Source organism: Melospiza georgiana, chromosome 21, assembly GCF_028018845.1.
Source record: "Melospiza georgiana isolate bMelGeo1 chromosome 21, bMelGeo1.pri, whole genome shotgun sequence".
Lineage (NCBI taxonomy): Eukaryota > Metazoa > Chordata > Aves > Passeriformes > Passerellidae > Melospiza > Melospiza georgiana.
In genome coordinates, this window is record NC_080450.1 from 8419260 (window position 1) to 8439926 (window position 20667).

Here is a 20667-nt window from a genome sequence, read left to right on the forward strand (position 1 = left end):
CCACTTTCCATTATTAGATTATCATCTTGCTACCTGGAGGAGGCTTGTAAGGCATATAAATATAATGTTGATAAGATCTGCAGACTGTGAGCTGGAGGAGAGGTTCATCAGGAAATGCATTAGCTCTCTTTGGTAATGATTGTTTTGAGATACATGCTGGGTTTCTAAGCAAAGGGAAGGATGAAATCCACTTTGAACTGTAACACTAGTAGGTGCTCCTGGAATAGTCACTGTACAAATGCTGCAGAGGGTTATCTTGGGAAAAGGAAGGGAATGAAAACGTGTTTTTGATTCTTTTACACTGTGTGTGAAGTGTTTGGCCTCAGGGACCTTTGTTCTCTTGTTGACTGTCTGGTGTTGACATTCCTCTACTCTGAGAGCCCTTGGCTTCCCTGTGTTTTGCTAGATTATTTTAATGTTTTTCCTGAGTTGTTAAAGGTGGTAGCCCATACTTTACAAATCCTACAGGACTATTTAAAATATCTCTTCAACCAGCTCACACTCTGGTAAATGCTCCAAAGCTTCTGCTCAGGTGTGCATGGTGCAGCTGATCCTTCAGGTTATTCCTGAACTGGTTCAGGCAGTGCAGAGTGCATCAGCATCCAGAGAGGAGGTGATTTTCCCTGCAGGCATCCTGCCCCTGTGGGGTGCCAGCAGTGGCTCATGCTCAGCTTCTTGTGGGACCTGTGTTTAACAGCAGCACTGGATCCTGCCCTGGGCGTGGCAGCCACTGTTATTGTCACCTGCCCCATGGGAACAGCTGAACTTGGTGTGACTCAGGCTCCTGGTGACCTTGCCCATGTTAACAGAAATTATTCTGTGTTTTAGCATAGTCTCCTAAAGACCTGTCCTGTTACCAGGATGCTCTTACAATTTCAGGCAGAATTTCTGATTTGGCTACTGTTGCTATATTTTTTTTTCATAAACCAGATTTTTTTCACCTTTAGGAGGCCAGACAGCTCTCATGGACTTCTGTTTTGAAGCACATCAGTTACTAATTGTGAGAATTGATGATTCTTCAACTCTGTTAAAAATTCAAATGCCACCTTGAGGTCTTATTATCAAAGCATTAGATATATCCCTTTAGATGAGCAAAAAGGGATGGTGTTAACCCTCTCCCCTCTCTCAGACAGGCCCAACTGATGTTCTTGAAAGATATTTTGATTATTCTTGGAAAGGCATCTTCATATTCAGCCTGTCTTTGCTATAACTTTAGCCCCTTCTTTGTTAGAACCCCTTCTCCTGCTTGGCCCAGGAGAGCTGATCTTCCCCTCTACTGCAGAGACCTTTTTGTGTCTCCTGTTTTTTACTGAACAGCCCATCCAGTTTTCCCTGGTGCTACCATTTTCAGGCTGTTTTTCAAACTATAATAATTTATGTTTTTCTTCTTTGGAAGTCCTTCCAGTTAGTGGAGAATTATTTTTTTAAAATGCAGTATCTGTATATTGTGGTTTAACCTCAGGCAGGAGCTGGGGCTCACTCCCCCCTGGCAGGATGTGGAGAGAATTGGAGGAGTAAAAGTGAGAAAACTCGTGGGTTGAGATGAAAACAGTTTAATAAGTAGAGCAAAAGTCACACACACAAGCAAAGCAAAGCAGGGAGTTGATTCCCCTCTCCCATGGCAAGCAGGTGCTCAGCCATCCCTGAGGGAAGACAAACACCACCACCCCAAACATCCTCATCTTCCTCCTTCTCCCCCAGCTCTGTGTGGTCACCATGGCACCATCTGGTGTGCAGTATTCCCTTGGCTCAGCTGGGGTCAGCTGTCCTCTGCCTGTGTCCCCTCCCAGCTCCTGGTGTCCCCCCAGCCTCCTGGCAGGCCTTGGCTCTCTGTGAGCACCACTCAGCAGTAACAAAAACCCCAAACCACAGCCCCACACCAGCTCCTGTAAGAAAATGAACTCTGTCCCAGCCAAAACCAGCACACTCTCATTGGAGAGTTATTAAGATGCCCCTGAGTTGATCTGTGGACAGCAACCTGCTGCTGTTCACAGGTAAAACCTAAGGCTGATTTATTTTCTGTGCTTTTCAGGCTCACCCCATTGCACAGCTCTGTAATCCAGGCTGTTCAGGGCAGTGCTAATCCTTCTCTTTCACTTTTCTGTCCCCAAACTCATGAAAAACCCTTAAGTTTCAAATACCTTATCCCATAAAAACCTCAATTTGATAATGTGCAGTTTCTTTTTCAATCCCCATTTCTCCTGTTTATTCACTACCCATTTTCTCCCTGCTGTATACATTTAAATCTATTCCTTGCTATAATTTCCCACTGCAGTTGTTTAGGCTTGATTGACAAACCATGAGCACCCTTCCTGCAGGTGCTGGGGGTGTCAGGCTGTCCTGTCCTGCACTGGCAGTTCTGTCCTGCTGTGTGAACACCTAGAATTTCCTTTCAAAACAGGAGAAAGGCTTCAGAGTGGACCAGGATGAAAATGTGTTCAGTGCCACCTTTCTGACACAGGCTCCATTGTAGTTCATATCTTGCTACAGCTTCTATATCTTCCTGCCAGTTTCCAAGAGCAATAATTTAATTTTTTTTCCTTTGTCCAGTGATCACTCTGGGAAATCAGGTGAAAGATTGTCTTCAGCCTCCTCAGTTGTTCAGCTATTCCTTCCCAAAAAAGATCTGTAAAAGACTTTGTGATTTGCTGCCTTATTATAACTACTAAGACTTTAAAAAATATATATATAATTCTAACTTAAAATCTGTGGCTGATAACTTAAAAGCATAGTAACACTGAACACTTAAATCCATAATCCCATTTTACTGATACCTGCAATGGAGGTGGGATGTTGAAGCTCATCCTGCTCCACCCCAAGGGGTTGTCACAGCCTTAATTCACATTTGCTGGAGATTCAGGGGATGTTTTAATCCTTATTTACCATTTTTATTCTTTTAGTGGCAGTGCTGCCTTTCCTCTGGGTGTTGGGCTGACGTCATTGTCACCCTGTGGCCAGTGGCAGATGTGACAGCTCCGTGTGCTCCCTCTGCTGTCACCGGCTGCATTCTCAGCACAGGCACAGCTTCTTCCTGAAACCCCAATAATGGATAAAACTGGATCACTTGGTTCATAATTCTGAGTGATTTTTGTTAAATAGCCCCTGGTTTTGCCCAAAGTGTCTTGGTGTGTCATGAGTTCGAGTCAGGGTGGTGGGACAGCACAAACACCATCAGCTGCAATTTTCACTTTTTATTTACATGAGAAATTGGGAGCATGATAGATTTGCCTCTCAGCTGTCTGTCCTCCAAAGTGCAAAATTCTACCTTAAAAAACAAACTTAATAATGCATTGTTGGATAGATCTGCAAAGCCATTAAAGGGCTGGTTTTTTGTACCCTGCCTAGGCAGACATGGTGTTTTCCTCTTTGTTTGCAATTGGCTTTACTGCAAGACATTTTCATTTTTTTCTGCAAAAAGCAGGAATGAAACCCTTTGGAAACTGGACACACTCATTGAAAGTGTGGAGTTTACCCAAAGTGTGAGTGGGGAGGAAGAATCTTAGGATACCACTCATGAAACCAAGCTGTATTTCTTCTTAAAGTGCTGGTGTTACTTCTTTTAGCTAAGTCTAAGCCCCTTTCTATGAAATAACTGTGTGTAATGCATGTGGAGTAATTAGGTATTCCTTCCTAGTGAGGGGAAGACATGTGTCTAAAATAAACTGAGCAGAATTTTTGAATTAAAATGAAGTAATAATATTAAGTTATTATTAGTAATCTTTATTAAAACATCTTTAATTTCTTTTAACATTCATGTAATAGAATCTGATTTACTGGGAGTGGCATTTAATTAATTTAATTCAATTTAGAGAGTTAACTCTATTACATATTAGTACAGAAAATTACCTCTGAACAGTCATTTCTCACTGGTGACACGCAATAAGTTAATTTAGCTCGGAGTTGGTTTGGGTGCATTGTGAGTTCTTGGTGAAAGTTGCTATGGTGACACAGGGCTGTCACTGGGACAACAGCCCTGCTGGAAACATGGGGTGCATCCTGTGGCCTTGTTCTCCTGCTCCACGTGGTGCTGGGATCTCAGAAGAGTTTCCCTGGGCTCTGCTCCCTGAGGGACTGGGCTGTCCTGTTACAAGGGTTGCAGGTGAAGAGAGGAGACGAGAATGTTGAGCTTATGTTCAGAAGCCTTGATTTATTATTTTATTATATATATTACATTATAACTATACTCAAAAGAAATAGAGAGAAAGTTCTCAGAAGCTAGGTAAGCTAAGAATAGAAAAGGAATAAATAACAAAGTTCTGTGTCCAGGCAGAAAGCAAGAACAGCTCTGCTGTGAGTGGTCAGTAAATACAAACATCCACCCGAGACCAATCACAGATGCACCTGTTGCATTCCACAGCAGCAGATAACCATTGTTTACATGTTGTTGCTGAGGCCACAGCTTCTCAGAAAGGGGAAAAAATCCTAAAGAAAGGATTTTTCACAAAAGATGTCTGTGACACTGGCCTGCAGGATGTGCTCAGCAAATGAACTCACTTGGGGTTTCCTTTGATTCCACCTTACTTGCAGGGAAATGATTGCTGAGCCCCCATCAGCTTTTAGTCTGCTTTTCTTGAATAAATTTTCCTGAGGAACCTGAGTAGAAGAAGGTGTGTAAACTTCTGGAAGTGCTTTCTTCGCATTCCTGAATAATTTAAATCCTGTTTTTCCTATGTAGCATTAATGCACAATGGTACTGGAAACGTAAAAAATCTGTTCAGCTTAAGTGAATTAATGAAGAGTTTGCTTCAGATTTGATGTTGAATCAGAAATGAAGAGTTTGTTTCTGACTCTCCAGGTCTGACTGTCAGGTAGATGAGCTCAGAGTTCCAAACAAAAACCTTCCAGCATTGAGAAGCTCATTCAGAAAAACACTTGCATATGAAATGTCATGTTTAGGTTTAAAAGGAAGTATTGAAGAAACTGAAATATGATTTTTAAGTTCAGGGTATTTTCTTCCTTCCCCCACTGCAACTCTGTATGCAGACTTAAACACTCATTTGTTTGTTTTATCTCTAGAGCATGACTTTAATTTCATTTGGTTTAGCTGAATAAGGGATCACTCTTCATTTTGGGCTTCATGTTCTTCTCAGCTGCTCTTTTCTGAAGGCAAGAATGACATTTTCATGTCTTTCAAATGCTAGGAACTGCATCCAAAGGAGGATGTAGAGCCCCAAACAGGTTTTTATATTAGAAAGTCTGTGGCATTTTATTATTAGACTCCCTAAAGTGATAATGATATCCCTATGGGTTCTGTATGTCAAAGACCTACTTGCTCAAAGCAACCATTTTCAAAATAATTTTACAAAACATAAATGAACACATCTTCAGTTATCCTAATAAGGACACAAGATTTTAACAGGTAAGGCCAAAATATATTAGGTTTACCTTTCACTGACTTGGCTCCATGCACAATTTCTCAGGGTGATGCTACCTGAAACTTGGAATAAATCCACACTGCCCAGGAGTGGGGGAAGCTGCTCCATGCTGGACACTCTCTTGGCTCTGCTTCAGTTTTTCCTGCTGACTGATTTAAAATGATAGCTCAGATAACTCTACACTATCTTTAGAGCTGTAGTATAAACATATTAAGTCTTCTTTTGAGATAGAAAATGAACTGGAAGGGTTATTCCAAAATTACAGAAGCCGGTTACTGGTTGCTCACAGAATTGTTGCTATTTTAGTGTCACACATAAAATATTCATTTGGTACCAGAAATGCCCATGACAGGAGGGCTGAGGCTTGGTGTTTGCACAGCCTTTAGTCAGTGTGACACGTGTGCCCAGTGCCATGGTTCCAGCTGCACAGGCAGTGTCAGGCAACATTACACTTCCCATGTGAGCAGCAGCCCTGTCATCTGCAGGCAGTCCCAACCTGCTTCCATGGGCATGTTTGAGAGGAATTAAATATCCCCCAAAACAGAAATAAAATACCTGGAGGAGCTGTATTTGTGGTTTCCAGGAGAACAAAGTGCCTGTGTGTAGTGTTGGGATGTGTCTGGGCTGTTGGGTGTGTCCACCCTCTCCAGGCCTGGGGCTCCCTGCACACTGAATTTTGGGTACACAAAATCACACAGGCACACCTGGCAGCCCAGAGGTGTCCTGTCACTGATCTCTCTATCCACATTGATCCAGAAATACACACTGGTGATTGCAGGCATTCCAGAAAACACCCAGAGAGTCCTTACCTTCTTTCCAGCTCCAATGTCCAAGTGGAAATAAAGGTGTTGTACCTGCTGTAGCATGAGTGCTTGGTATTCCCAGTTGTCCTGGGTGGGATGGCAGCACTGGCTGTGCCCTGGGACACCCTGAAACTCTAGGAGCACCCACCCAGCACGGACAGGCCATGGTACAGCACACATTCCAAGTGGGAATTGTGTCTGAGGCTCTGTTCACTGTGTGTGTCAGTGCTGAGTGATCTCTGTAGAGCAACCCCAGCAGAAACAATGGGGATGTGAGGCGTGGGGTAACTTTACAATACCCAACCACATCTGTATGAAACTGGAAGCATTTTCACTCAGATTCACTCTTCAAGCCTCAGCTGAAGAGTGAGCTGTACGTGTAGATCCATTACTGTTCAAAGTGAAGGAAATTTCAGGCTCTTGTATCCAGTAAATAAGTGGATACTGAGGATATCCTCATTTTCAATTTCTTAGGAATGTATTATTTACTGGGAATTTGCATATTTAACTGTTTGTGTGTATAGTTTAACAATTTGATTTCTGCTGTAAAGAATATTTACTCCTCAGTCTGTGCCTGGAAGTGCTCTGTGGAAAGGAGGAAGAACACGTCAGGTGTGATGGCTGTGCCATTTGTAAATTTGTTTTTAAAAAATTCTTTTGCATATGAAAACTGTGTAAAACAATGTGTAATGAGATTAAATGCACACAGTCAGTTTAAAATTGAAGGATTCACTTCCTGGGTCTGCCCAGACTTCTCATGTGACTCTGTATGAAGTTATTTAATCTGTTATTATATGCTTGAATTTTCCCACTGGCACTTGCAGTGATGATGGTGTTGGTTTTGTGTCATTTAACTTTAAGCTGTTTCCTGTCTTCTCTGACTCTTTTATTGTGTAGTTCCTGCTGGGGGTACCTTGCCTGGAGCAGCACTGAGGAGGGTTTGGATTCAAGGGGGAGCACATGCCCATGGCTGGCTCCTGACATCCTTTGCTGTGTTCCTGAATTGTTGGGATTGTGTTTGGGATTGTGTTTGGGATGCTCTCATGTCCTGTTGGTGGGATAGAACTTATATTTTTCCCTAGTGGGTCTTTATGCAATTAGTTGATGGAGTTCAGATGTTCCTAAATACTCTGAGAAGGAATACAAGATGTGAATTCTCTGTGAAGAGTGCTGAACAGTCTATAGGAAAGTGTTATAAAACCTGAAAATACTCTGCCAGCATTTCTAACCACTTGCTGAGAATCCTTCACTTAAATCTGAGCTGCCCTCTCACTTAAATTTTACAGTAGTAATTTCCTGCACCAGTTAATTCATCTCAGCAATGACTCTTATCTCCCTCCTGTCCTTTTCAGACAGTTGTTAATGCAGTTGTTTCTTGATGTTATTAATATGGGTGATTAAAAACTTCTAATAGCTTCATTATTTTCCTTTAGAATAGCCAAGTTCTCTGGAGGTGGGCGTTGGGTTTGCAGGAGTCTGAATTCCAAGTGTGATGATGTGTTAAAGGAAATACTCCTGTGCTGAGGTGTCAGAGGCTTCAGGACAGAGAGCAGCTTTTAGTTAGGTGAATTCATTGATTTATTTATCTGTTGCTTTTCAGGGGTAGCATTTGGGCAGGTCTGTGTGCAGAGATGTCCATGATTAATGCTGGTACTGGAGAACTCTCGCTTGAAAGGAAACAGATGAATTGTTAATTCTTGAAAGTTACCATCTGTTCTCAGTTCACGTCCTGCAGGAATGCTGCTCTGTGAATTTAACTGTTTAACCACAGTCCTGGTTCCTTGCTTGGGCTGCTGAGTTTTTGCCTGGTGTGTACAGTCCAATTTATGCTCATCAATTAGCTGATGGCAAACCCCATGTGTGTGCACTCAGAGCTTTCAATAAACATGAGAGAGTTTGGCTTGCAGTGGGAGAGCATCATATTTACTTTGGATTATCAATCTATTGTTGATGACAACCTATCAACCTAATTAGCTGTACCATTTTTAATGGCACAGCTAATTAATTGTGAATTTAAAATTAAAATTATAATCAGTGTTAACGTGGAGGAAAGCAGTGAGGCAAATATTAAAACTGTTAAAAGTATAAGTATTCTTCACAAGATTGCTGCATGTGACACCAACCTGAGTAATGTAGAATAGGATTGGAAAAAAACCTTAAAAATACATGTTGAGTCACCCAAAACAGGTTTTGTATCTTTCTGTCAAAAGATGTATTTGTCACCATCTCTGCTGACAGATCTGAAAGAAAAAATGTAGATGCTGTTCTAGAAAGGGAAACAAAATCCTGTGTCTGAGCTCTGAAGTACTCAAGAATCCGTGTTTTCGTTAGGAACTTGTCCAGCTCTTAAGAAAAAAGTTCAATTTGTGAATAGAGTTGGGCTCTGACCCTTTGCTGCACAGAAGTACTGCCTCAGGGTGGGCTGTGCTGGGCTTACACAGAGGATTCACTGTGGTGGTGGATGGATAAAATGTCACTCAGAACTGATATAATTTCAAATTTACATGAATCAAGAACAAAATGGAGAGGATCTGCAAGCAGGGCTAGTGAAGAAAGGCCACATCTGAAACTTATTTAAAAACCAGCAGAAGCTGGGGAGAGTGCTGTGGAATATCAGCCTGAGGGAAAAAGGATTTCTTTGTCATGGCTGAGGGAAGTGGGAGAACTGAGTAAGATGGATTTGGAGCTCTGTTTTACATGCAGAGTGGTAGAAAATGTGCTCTAAAGGTTCTTGAGAGGTCATTTATTCCATCCTCTTGCCCTGAGACAAGATCACCGAACCTGTATCATGTCTGCAGATAATCCTTAATCATCCTTATTGTTGGAAATGTAAATCCAAATCTCCCTGACTGCCATTTAAACCCAGCAAGTCTTGTTTTATTCACTGTGGGGCAGAGCAAATTATTTCCTCTTTTTTGTATTTTTTAAAATTTGTGTACCCAGTGTCTTGTACACTGACCACTCCCTTACCTCTGCCTGCTGTGGTAGTTCCTTTTCCAGATTCCCAATTCCTTTGTGCCCTTTTCAGGTGGTCCAGCTCCATCTGGAAGAGCTGTGGGTACAGCCAGGGAAGGCTTTGTGATGCCAGGCTCCAGTAGATGGGTTACTGGTTGTTTAACCTATTCCACCAATTGGAATCTTTACAATCCAATTGGAAAATTCCAAATTGGAATTGTTACAATTTTTAAAATGATCTTTTCCTCCTTTTTGTTTTATGATCTGCTAAAACATTGCTTCTTTTTCTGCAGAAGTGCTGTGGGGTGAGTTGTTTGCTGTTCTGCATTAATTCCCCCTGCTCATGACGTGATTCTCCTTATTGAATTGTAGGAGTTTTGTCACATCTCTTCTCCAGTTCCTCACTGCTGAGCTCTGATCCTGTCACACAGTGATCTGACCACCCCCATCTTCCTTCTCCCATCTTGGTGTCATTTGCAGATTTAATAAGGATATTCTCTAGTCCATCATCCAGCTGTTAAGGAAATATTGAACAGCGTAGGCTCGGATCAAGTCCCTGTGGAATCTCTTCTGAAACATTTTCTGTTTTGACAGCAAGCCATTGATTCTCCCAGAGAACATTTCAACCAATTTCACATTTTGCTCACATTTCCCCACTTTGCTTATGACAATATCAAGTAAGAATGTCATTTCAGCAGCCATTACATAGTTAGGATATATAGAGTGAGCTTTGGCTGGTGGGACATGGGTGGGAAGTGTGAGCAAACAGAACTTGTTTGAACTGAGGTGAATGAAAGAGTCTGAGGGGTGGGAGGAACAAAGGAGTGTCTGGGGTCAGCTGGGTTTGTGGATACATTGCTTTAGAGTCAAAGTGGAGGTGGGGAATGGAGTCCTCAATGCTTCTCTATTTCATAGCTTTCCATAAAGCCAGCTGTTAAGAACATAAGACCTTCTATAGTTAAGAAATTCCAATTACTCATTTAGAAGTTTTCCATGAATTTTGCACCTTTCTGTTAATTCTTACTCTGACTTTAGTTGCCTGGCAAAAAAAAAATTAAAAAAACCCCCAAGTTCTGTGTAGAAAGTCCAAGTTGGTAGAAGTCAGAAGTCTGTCAGGAGAAATGGATTTTAGATGAGATTTTTGCACTGGGGTGGTGAAAGACTAAGGAAGGAAGGAAATGTTGTAAAGGACAAGAGAAGAAGGTGGAGAGGAAACCTCAGGAAGAGGAAGCAGAAGAAGCTGCACCATGATCAGCTGTGAGGGGGGAAATGAAGTTAAACCAGGAAAAGACTTCATTTGTTCTGGGTATTAGATAAATGATATCATCAGGAATTGGCCCAAGGTCAAGGCATTTCTTTAAATAAATGGTGACAAAGTTCTAAAGCCACAATAACTCATGTATTTTTACTTTTATCACTCAGTGTGGGCTTTGATGTCTAACAGCAGCTTCTGGTTACAGTATTAAAGCTATTAGAAGTTTGGGGATTATCTTGGCATTAGACTGCAGTTTTTTTCTCCCCAGAAGTTCATGATTTTGGGGGAGGGGATGATCCAGGCAGAAAATTTGGCATTTTATGTGTAAAAGCGTTAGAAATGGGTTTTATGCAATAGTTGTGAGCACCTTTGCTGTTACCAGCAGATGTCACTGTGGATAGCAAATCCCAGCATTTAGGAGACAAAGGAGGTAATTTGCTAAATGAAAATTCAGCCTTTGAAAGTAGATTGGAGGGGGGGGGAAGGCAAGAATATTTTTCCAGCAACAGACTTCTGTGAGCAAATAAAAATGGGTTTCTCACTAATGAGGACTTGTGGTTTTGCCCACTCTAATGCTGTGTTTGGTGGCTGCCTTCACCAGACTTGGGTGAGTTCCTGGTGCTCTGTGTGACCTCGGAGGGGGTGTCTGTGGGTTTGTGCTGCTGCTCAGCTTTATTTGGAAAGCCTTTAGTGTTTGGAGGGAGGTGAAAGCAGCAGTGATGTGCTGCAGTGTGTGTGTGAGTGCAGGGAACTGGCCGTGGAGGAAGTGGCTTCATTAAGGTTGATTTGGAGGGGGGAGCAAGATGAGGAAAAAAATTGCCCAAATGATTGGCTGGGAGAATAGCTCTGAATTATGGGATCCATCTGTTTCCTGTAATGAATTCATAAACCCATCAAACAATGACCTGAACGAATTGCTGAAGGAAAAAAATAATACACTGGCATGATATGTTTAACGCAGTGAGGCATTGGCATTGTATAATCAAAAATTCTCCTCACATCCAGCACTTTGTAATGGAGCTGCTGTGTTTAATAGAAGCTGTAAATAAATCCTGTCACAGTAGCAGCCAAGAATGCATTTCTGGGTTTAACTGTTTCTCTTCTGGAATGTCTGGTCCTGGAAGGCTTTAGAAATGCAAGTTTTATAGAGCTGGAGTGGGGGATTCTGAAATACAGAGACATGTTAATGAGGTGAATGAAAGGAAAAAGCTGCCATAAATCAGTATTATGTGGCTTAACCAGTTTCTTTCATTTATGCATGTTCTTTCCTTATGTCATAGAAATGTACTTAAAAGCTATTGTTGTAATTGAAATCTGTTGGACTGATCCTATTCATTATATTAATAAAATCCACCTACAATTGCTCGTAACACTTTTTTATGCAGTTGGGATTCCCGAGATTGTAATCATCAAAAAGCATATGGAGTAATTATTGGATTTGTTTGGGTAAAATTGGATTAAGAAGTTTAGATACCATTAAGTACTGATAATTATTACAAGCAAGCTCATTGTTTAGTGTGTGTACAGCTCGGAATGGAGAGTAAGCAGATACCCATCACAAACATCTTAAGAGCAAGCAATCTCAAGGCTTTCATTTTATGCCTTTAATTGTATTTTTGCAAGAGCCTTTCCACTTAAATGTTTTTGCTTTAGCTCTTTATTCACGTGCTGGTTATGAAAATCACTGCCTGTTAAATCCTTTCCCCCACATGATTTAAACAACATTTTTTGCATTCAGCTATAAAATGGCTAAAATCTGTGTTTTAATTCCTGCCTTTCCAGCAGCTGCCCACATGCCATTAGCAGTGACAGTGGGTTCCTTGCAGGTGGGAGGGTGGGCAGGCTGCTCCTGGGGCTGCCAGGGCTCTCTGGGGGTTGGCAGCTCTGCCCTGGTGCCCACAGTGGGTGCTGCAAGGCGCACCCACCATCTCAGGGTGTGGGATGGCTTCATAAAGATGCTGTTATTGCCAATATCACACAGCAAAATTCAGAATTAGGACAGCCAGGGCAGACACTTGGAACATTTGGTATTTCTCACAGTGCATATCAAGTGAAAATTTTGCTGGTTAAACATTGCTGAGGATGGCTTTTAGAACACAGTCATATTGTCTTTGTAATATATATTCTCTAAGTATTGTTGCTGTGTTTGAAGTCTAAATTCCAGTCTGGTATGAAGCTGGAATTTAGGGCTCAAGCCCATTCTTGTGATGTTGTGCACTCTTCTTGCTTTATTCCCTGTCATTTTGTAATCAAGCAGTTCTTTTCCAGCTACCATGATTTGTAGACATAGTATTCTTGCAAGAGCTTCCATTTAAGCACTCTTTAAAGAGATTTTGATGTACAAAAAAAAAATTACTTTGCTGTGTTGATTAGAGAAAAAAACCAGGAGCATGAATATGCAGAAATATTTTCATTCTAAAATACTGTGATAATTTGATTTTCTTTGTTCTTTTCTCTCATCTGTAATTCAGATATGTGGAGGGAACATTGTCTCTAACACTGGGAAAATGGGTTTCTCTGGCCTCACCTTTGTGATGAAACACCTTTGTTTACATTAAAGTGAAAAGTGTTGTCTATTCTATGACTTAGTGATAGAATAGTGATTTCTAAAAGATATATCTATATGCACACCTCTGTGTAAGTATCAGATGTGATTTATATATACAATATTGAGAATATAATGCTTTTTACAAAGCTGCCTGTCTTGTTCTCTAAAATACCTTTCCAGTTAATTAATATTCCTCATGAAAATCTCGGGGCCAGACAAATCCCAGCTCTGCTGGCATGGTGCCAGTGAGTGGTTTCCATTCTCTTGTCCTTTTCCTCCTCTTGCCTGGCATTCCCTCTCAGCTGCTGGCACCAGGGGGTGTGTGCTGGAGCAGCTCCCTGGCTGCCATGCTGGGTTATTTTTGGTTGATCAGCCTGTGTCTGCAGTGCTCTGAGTGAACCTTGTGGTAAATGACTTTGCAGAAATCCTGAGTCCTTCAGATCTCACTGGTTGTAAATGTTTGCATCTCTGTGATGGTGGTGGTAGTAGAGGTAAATGCTTACATTGCAGTACCAGTAGTAGCAGAAGCAGTAGGAGCTAAAATAAACCCATTGAAATGAAGTCAGACTTATTTTCTCTTATTTTCTTTCACATCAATTATCTATTTGTATTGTGGAAACAGAATAGTTTTCATATGCATGTTGAATATGCAGATTTGGTATTTGAAAATAATTACTCTGCATACCACAATACTTTCTAGCTACTTTTTAAATTTCAAAACTGTCTGTTTAGGTGACAAAGCTAAGGAAGGTTTGTTCTCTGCTCTTCAGGTATTAGTAGTACTTCAAATTTTTTAATATTCTTAGAGTTCCTTTTTTGTTCAGACAGAGTCACAGGTGAAAGTATTTAGGCTTCCAAAACAAATAGCTTGGAGAAGTGAAGTGCTGATGGCTCTGTCAGACTTTTTGGCATATTTTACTTGGTCAAGTCCCTGCTTGTTTTGAAGCCACCCTGGGCATTCCCTTGGTGCTGATCACTGCTGCAGCTGTAGAAGTTGTTCTGTTTTCTCAGTGTGTCAGAGCCTGGAGAGAGGCTGTGGGTTTGTAGTGGCTGTGACAGAATTCAAGCTACATTTGAATACTGTCCTTGGGCACTCCTGGGGAGGGTCCTGTGTGAGGCCAGCATTTGGGGGATGTTCCATGTGTGTCCTTTCCCACTCAGCATATTCTGTGACTGAGAGAGCTGCAGTTTTGCACTTGTTGGATGTAACTTGTGATGAAGAGAGTTTCTCTGTGTGACCAAAGAGCTGCTGCCAGGTGAACTGAGCCAGGGCTGCCATCCCCCAGCACCATGCCCACTCTCTCCTGTCCCAGAGGGACCTGGCACTGCTGGTCACTGGTGCCAGGTGTGCAGGCACATTTCAGGGCGGCCTGGCTGGCTCACTGCAGGCTGGGATAGTGTGGGAGGCATCACATGAATGCCTGGAGTGAGGATGTTGGTGGCTGGGATGTCCTAAGTGTTTGATGCTAAGGTTTGGATAAAGACCACAAGAAACCCAAAGTTTGTGTGAGTGCTGAATAAGCTGGTGGATCAGATCTTTTAGCTTGTTTGTTTGGGAGCTTATTAGAAGCTTGAAAATGTTTGTTTTCATGGATGTAGGCCCTGGGATTTGATGTTAATATTGGCAAGGTCACCCCTGGACTAAAAAAGGCAGTGGGGGTCAAGGTGGGTGCAGCAGAAATGAGTGTTCTGTTCAATACTGAATTGTCAAAGCTTTCTTTTCTCCTCCCTCCTGTTTTAAACCATTCAGATGATTTCTTTCAGTAGGGCATAAAAGCTTCCAGTACCATCACAGAGAGCAAACCTACGCAAAAAGTAACACACTGCCAACTTCTCAATGGCTGCAAACCACCAGTTTACCTGTTAGTTAAAAACCAACCAGATAGCTTTTCAGATCCTCAACCAATGATGTTTCTTTTTTTCCCCCCTAGTGCCAGAACCTATTAAGACCAGTTTAAGCCAGCCCCAACCTGTTGGTACTGGTACCAGTACTTCCACCAGCAGCAATGGGCAAGTGTGTGTCTGCCAAAGGGCAGCAGCCTGGTATTTTAAACCATTCAGATGATTTATTTCAGTAGGGCATAAAAGCTTCCAGTACCATCACAGAGAGCAAACCTATAGAAAAAGTAACACACTGCCAACTTCTCAATGGTTGCAAACCATCAGTTTACCTGTTCGTTAAAAACCAACCAGATAGCTTTTCAGATCCTAAACCAAAGATGATTCTTGTTTTCCCCCCTAGTGCCAGAACCTATTAAGACCAGTTTAAACCAGTTTACCCCAACCTGCTGGTACCGGTACCAGTACTTCCACCAGCAGCAATGGCAAGCACACATCTGCCAACAGGTGGATGGTGAATTTCAAAATTCAGGCAGCAGTCTGCTGTTTTAAACCATACAGATGATTTCTTTCAGTAGGGCATAAAAGCTTCCAGTAACATCACAGAAAGCAAACCTATACAAAAAGTAACACACTGCCAACTTCTCAATGGCTGCAAACCATCAGTTTACCTGTTAGTTAAAAACCAACCAGATAGCTTTTCAGATCCTAAACCAAAGATGATTCTTGTTTTCCCCCCTAGTGCCAGAACCTATTAAGACCAGTGTTACCTGTTACAGTTAAAAACCAACCTGATAGCTTTTCAGATCCTAAACCAATGATGTTTCTTCTTTCCCCCCCTAGTGCCAGAACCTATTAAGACCAGTTTAAGCCAGCCCCAACCTGCCGGTACCGGTACCAGTACTTCCACCAGCACTCTCACCAACAGCAGCAATGGCAAGCGCGCGTCTGCCAACGGGCAGCAGCCTGCGGCGTCCCGCTACCTGCCCCGAGAGGTGCCTCCCCGCTTCCGCCAGCAGGAACAGAAGCAGCTCCTAAAGCGGGGGCAGCCACTGCCCACCGGGGCTCTCGGTGCCCCCGGCCCGGCGCCGGGCACGGCAGCAGCAGCGGGAGCCAGCCCTCCTCCTCCTCCTCCTCCTCCTCCTCCTCAGCAGGGAGCAGCGGCACAGCAGCAGCAGCAGCAGCATCCCGGCAAGGCGCAGCCAGGTAAGGGCGGCACCGGGGGAGCGGCTGCTGCAGCAGGGAGCTGCCTCCTCCACTGCTGAGATTGGTTTAAATGCTATTTGAAAATTTTGTTTTAAAATTCCATTTTCAAATTTCGTCCTAAAATGCCATTTGAAAATTTTGTTTTAAAATGCCATTTTCAAATTTGTCCTAAAATGCCATTTGAAAAGTTTGTTGAAAATGCCATTTGAAAATTCTCGTTTTAAAATGCCAATTGAAAAGTCCCGTTTTAAAATGCCATTTTCAAATTTGTCCTAAAATGCCATTTGAAAATTTTGTTTTAAAATGCCATTTTCAAATTTTGTCCTAAAATGCCATTTGAAAATTCTCGTTTTAAAATGCCATTTAAAAATTCTCATTTTAAAATACCATTTGAAAATTCTGGTTTTAAATGCCAATTGAAAATTCTAGGTGTAAAATTCCATTTGAAAATTTCATTTTATAATGCCATTTTGAAATTCCAATTTTTAAGTTGCCATTTGAAAGTTCTCGTTTTAAAATGCCATTTGAAAGTTCTCGTTTTAAAATGCCATTTGAAAATTCCCGTTTTAAAATGCCATTTTCAAATTCTGGTTTTAAATGCCAGTTGAAAAGTCTGGGTTTAAAATTCCATTTGAAAATTTCATTTTATAATGCCATTTTGAAATTCTGATTTTTAAGTTGCCATTTGAAAATTTTGCTTTAAAATGCCATTTGAAAATTCTCGTTTTAAAATGCCATTTGAAAATTCTGGTTTTAAATGCCAATTGAAAATTCTGGGTGTAAAATTCCATTTGAAAATTTCATTTTATAATGCCATTTTGAAATTCCGATTTAAATTGTCATCGGAAAATTCTGGTCTTTAAATGTCATTTGAAAATTCTGGTCTTGAAATGCCATTTGAAAATTCCAATTTTAAAATTCTGTTTTAGAATGGCATTTTTAAATTCCAGCTCATATTCTTTCTCGTAACATCTTCTTATTTGAGGATTACTTGTAATTCTTGGCCATATACTCATATTCTGACACAATGTGCCATTTCTGGCATCCACTTGTAAAATATTTTTTTGTTTGTTTGTGTGCTCAAAGCTGTGGGGTCTTCCTCCAGTTTGGTTTTTTCCCCCCTCGTGTTTCTTTGGTAGCTGTAATGGATCTTCAGGAAGTGTAAATATTTAGTGGTGATTCTTACAGAAGCATTGGTAATTTGGGTGTTTACAGGTTCTATCTATCATTCTGATAATTTTAATGTTTCTTGATCAGTGTTTTGCAAGTTTGTGAATAAGGAATAGAAACTTATGTTCTGTCGTGACATTTTTATACCTTTGGTTATGCTCTCAATTATTATTTTCACCTTAGGAAAAGAATAGTTTGGGAAAAGTAGTTGAGTGTCTTAGGCCTTTTTACCACTTCATTCTGTCCTTTGCAGGTCACAGAATGGTTTGAGTTGGAAGGGACTTTAGGGAACAGCTATTTCCAGCCCCCTGCCATGGGCAGGACACCTTCCACTGTCCCAGGTTCTCCAAACCCTGTCCAACCTGGCCTTGGACACTTGCAGGGATCCAAGGGCTTCTCTGGGCACCTGTGCCAGGGCTTTCCCACCCTCACAGGGAAGATTTTAATCTCAATATCCCATTTAATGCTGCCCTGTGCTGGTGAGAAGCCATTCCCCTTGTCCTGTCCCTCCATCCTTTGTCCCCAGTCCCTCTCCAGCTCTCCTGGAGCTCCTTTAGGCATTCCCTGGAGATCTCCCTGGATCCTTCTCCTCTCCAGTGAGCATCCCCAGCTCTCCCAGCCTGGCCAGAGCAGAGGGGCTGCAGCCCTTGGAGCATCTCCATGGCCTCCCCTGGACTTTTCTCTCCTGCTCTCCATCCTCCTGATGCTGGGAGCCCCAGAGCTGGACACAGCACTGCAGGTGGCTCTCAGACTCACAGGCCTTTCTTTGGCTGTTGGAAATTGGATGTTGAGGAATAAATCCCTTCATTTTCCTGAAGCTGCTGATGGGAAATAAGAGCTCTCTTCAATGGTGTGAGCTTTGCAGTGGGGATGGGCTCAGTGCTGCACATCCCCTTTTCCATCCGTGCTTTGTGTGGATGTCAGGCAAAGCAGGGATTGTTCTGCCATACAGTTATCCATGGCTTAACAAAGTGATCTGGACTAAATCATAAAGGAGGGGTTTGATATCTTGAATATTAGTCATGTCTGTGTGATCTCAAGTGTTGCTCATTATCACTCATTAGCACTGTCAAACATCACAAAATCTGGATCTGAACTGTCTGCAGTTTTTCCCTTTGGGCATTAGTGAATCTTTCACTATTTTTGCTGCTGAGCAGAACTACAACAGAGAAAATTCTTTGGTGTTGTCCTTAGAAGTTTTAGTTAGATAAGAGAATAATCTCTCTCTGAAATTACAGCTTCTATGGTTATTGAAATGCATTTGAAAATATCACTCAGCTACTCCCCAGAAACCTAAAACTGAACAGACAAAATGAAACAATTTATTATTTATTAAAGTGGTTCTTTTTTAGGAAGGGTAGAGATTCTGCTTCTGTATTCTCAAGTATTTGGCTTTAGTGAGATGGAAAGTAATCATTTCCCAGCAGTTCTCTAACTTTTCTGACAGCAATCTTCCCTGCAAATCCCAGTTCATCAGGGATGGTTCTGACATTCTTGGCTTCTTCTGGATTGGGAAATGTTTGTTAACTGTCAGACTAATGTTCTGTGGCAGAGATATGTTTATTATTTTATTATCAGAGCTCTGGAACCATAGAAATCATAGCATATTCTGAGCTGGAAGGAGCCCTCAAGGATCATCCAGTGCAGCCCCTGGCCCTGCCCAGACCCCCCAACAGCCCCACCCTGGGCATCCCTGGCAGCCTGGGGGCTGTGCCCATTCCTGGGGAGCCTGGGCAGTGGCCAGCACCCTCTGGGGGAAAAACCTTTCCCTAAAATCCAACCCAACCTCCCCTGGCACAGCTCCAGCCATCCCTCAGCTCCTGGGGAGCTGAGATTGGAGCTGCCCCTCTCATCTTTATTTATGTGGCACACTCAGAGCAGCCAACTGCAGTGGCTCAGGCTGCCTGAGGGTCAGGAGGTTTCTTCCAGGCATCCTTGTAGATGGATCTGAAGCATCTGTGTTTGAATTTAATGAAACAAAGGCCACTGTAAATCATAACATAACTCATAAAAGAACTTTCCTTGTAAGACTGTAGTACGAGCTGTCTGACTTTGATCTTGCCAGATGCATTTCTACCTTGAGGCTTTATTTTTTTTCCCAATTCCTATTTTAACTTGCTGTATGTGTAGTATTGGCAACCCTCAGCAGATGTTTTACACTGTTGAATTCGTTCAGGGGGTTTTATTTTTCTTGCTTCTTTTATGTTACCATTGGAAAAATTCAGAGGACAGTCAAGGTTAGTAGAAATGAGAGGAAAAGAAACAGTGCAGCAGCTTTTCAGCTTCATTTTATCTTATTGCCCCAAACAAGTTAACCAAGATCAAACTCTTTGTAAAAGTGCTACTTGGCATCACAATCATGGAATGGTTTGGGCTGAAGGAACCTTAAAGCTCATCTCAAAAACTGGGACACCTCCCACCAGACCAACTTGCTCCAAGCCCTGTCCAACCTGGCACCAGTGTCCCACCACCTTTAGAGTGGAGAATTTCTTCCTAATATTTCACCTAAACCTACCCTTCTTCAGCTTACAGCCATCTCCTGTGTCCTGTCCCTCCATCCCTTGTCCCCTCCAGCTCTCCTGGAGCCCTTCAGCCTCTGGAAGGGGCTCTGAGCTCTCCCTGGAGCCTTCTCCTCTCCAGGTGAACATTCCCAGCTCTCCCAGCCTGGCTCCAGAGCAGAGACATTTCCATGGCCTCCTCTGGCCTTACTACTCTGAGTAAATAATTTCTCCCTCACTTCAAATCTAAAGCTGCAATTTTAATTACTCATAGCAGTTTGTCCATAGAGTCACAATTGTCCTGTTGCTCTTTACTCTGTAAAGTCAAAACAAAAGATTTCAAAGGTACCACAAGATCTGCACCTTTTGGAACAGGATCTTAAACAGACTGTCTTGGCTACCTTTTGTCTGCTGACACAAGGGGGAGATTTCTTTTGGAGAATGAAATGTTTGGAGATTTCAGTGCTGCCCTTTTGCACTCAGAAAGAACTTGCTGAATTCTGGAGCTCACGTAGTTCTTTCCAGCAGGTGGAGCATCAGCTCATTTGCTGACTGAAGGCACAGGAGGAAAAAAGAAATGTCCAGCTCAGTTTATAATGACAGCAGCTCTGTGCCTGGCTGCCCTGGGAGGCCAAGGAGGAGTATCTCTCTCCTGAGAGACCTTTGTTGCCATGAATTGCACATATCCACAATCTTACTCAGTCTCTCATACAGGCTTTTGTTTTAATCTTGTCAAGCATAAAGAGGAAAGAAGTAGGAAAAATATCCAGGGAAGGCCAAAGCCTTCCTTTTATCACAGCTGTTGGGGTTTGAGTGACTGTTAGATTTAGAAAAAAAATAGGGAATTCTGTATCTTATAAACATGAAGATTTTCCCAGAAATCTTCAACTGGTGTGGTTTTGTGAATATGAAAATGAAGAATTTTAAACAGGAGAATTCTCACCAAGAAATACTTAATCAAAAGAAAGTTTTTTACCATCCTCCTCTCAGCATCAGTAGAAACTGTTTTCTTTAAATG

The 20667-nt window shown here is 42.0% G+C and overlaps 1 protein-coding gene across 5 annotated transcripts in view; it reads left to right on the forward strand.

The window, feature by feature from the left end:
• Positions 1-20667, forward strand: part of TNRC6C (trinucleotide repeat containing adaptor 6C) — a 104085-nt gene that overhangs the window by 30250 nt on the left and 53168 nt on the right. For all 5 annotated transcript variants that reach the window (XM_058038555.1, XM_058038554.1, XM_058038551.1 and 2 more), the window contains exon 4: positions 15619-15981. In XM_058038555.1, coding sequence (XP_057894538.1) covers positions 15619-15981 — 363 coding nt within the window. The remainder of the gene's footprint in view (positions 1-15618; positions 15982-20667) is intronic.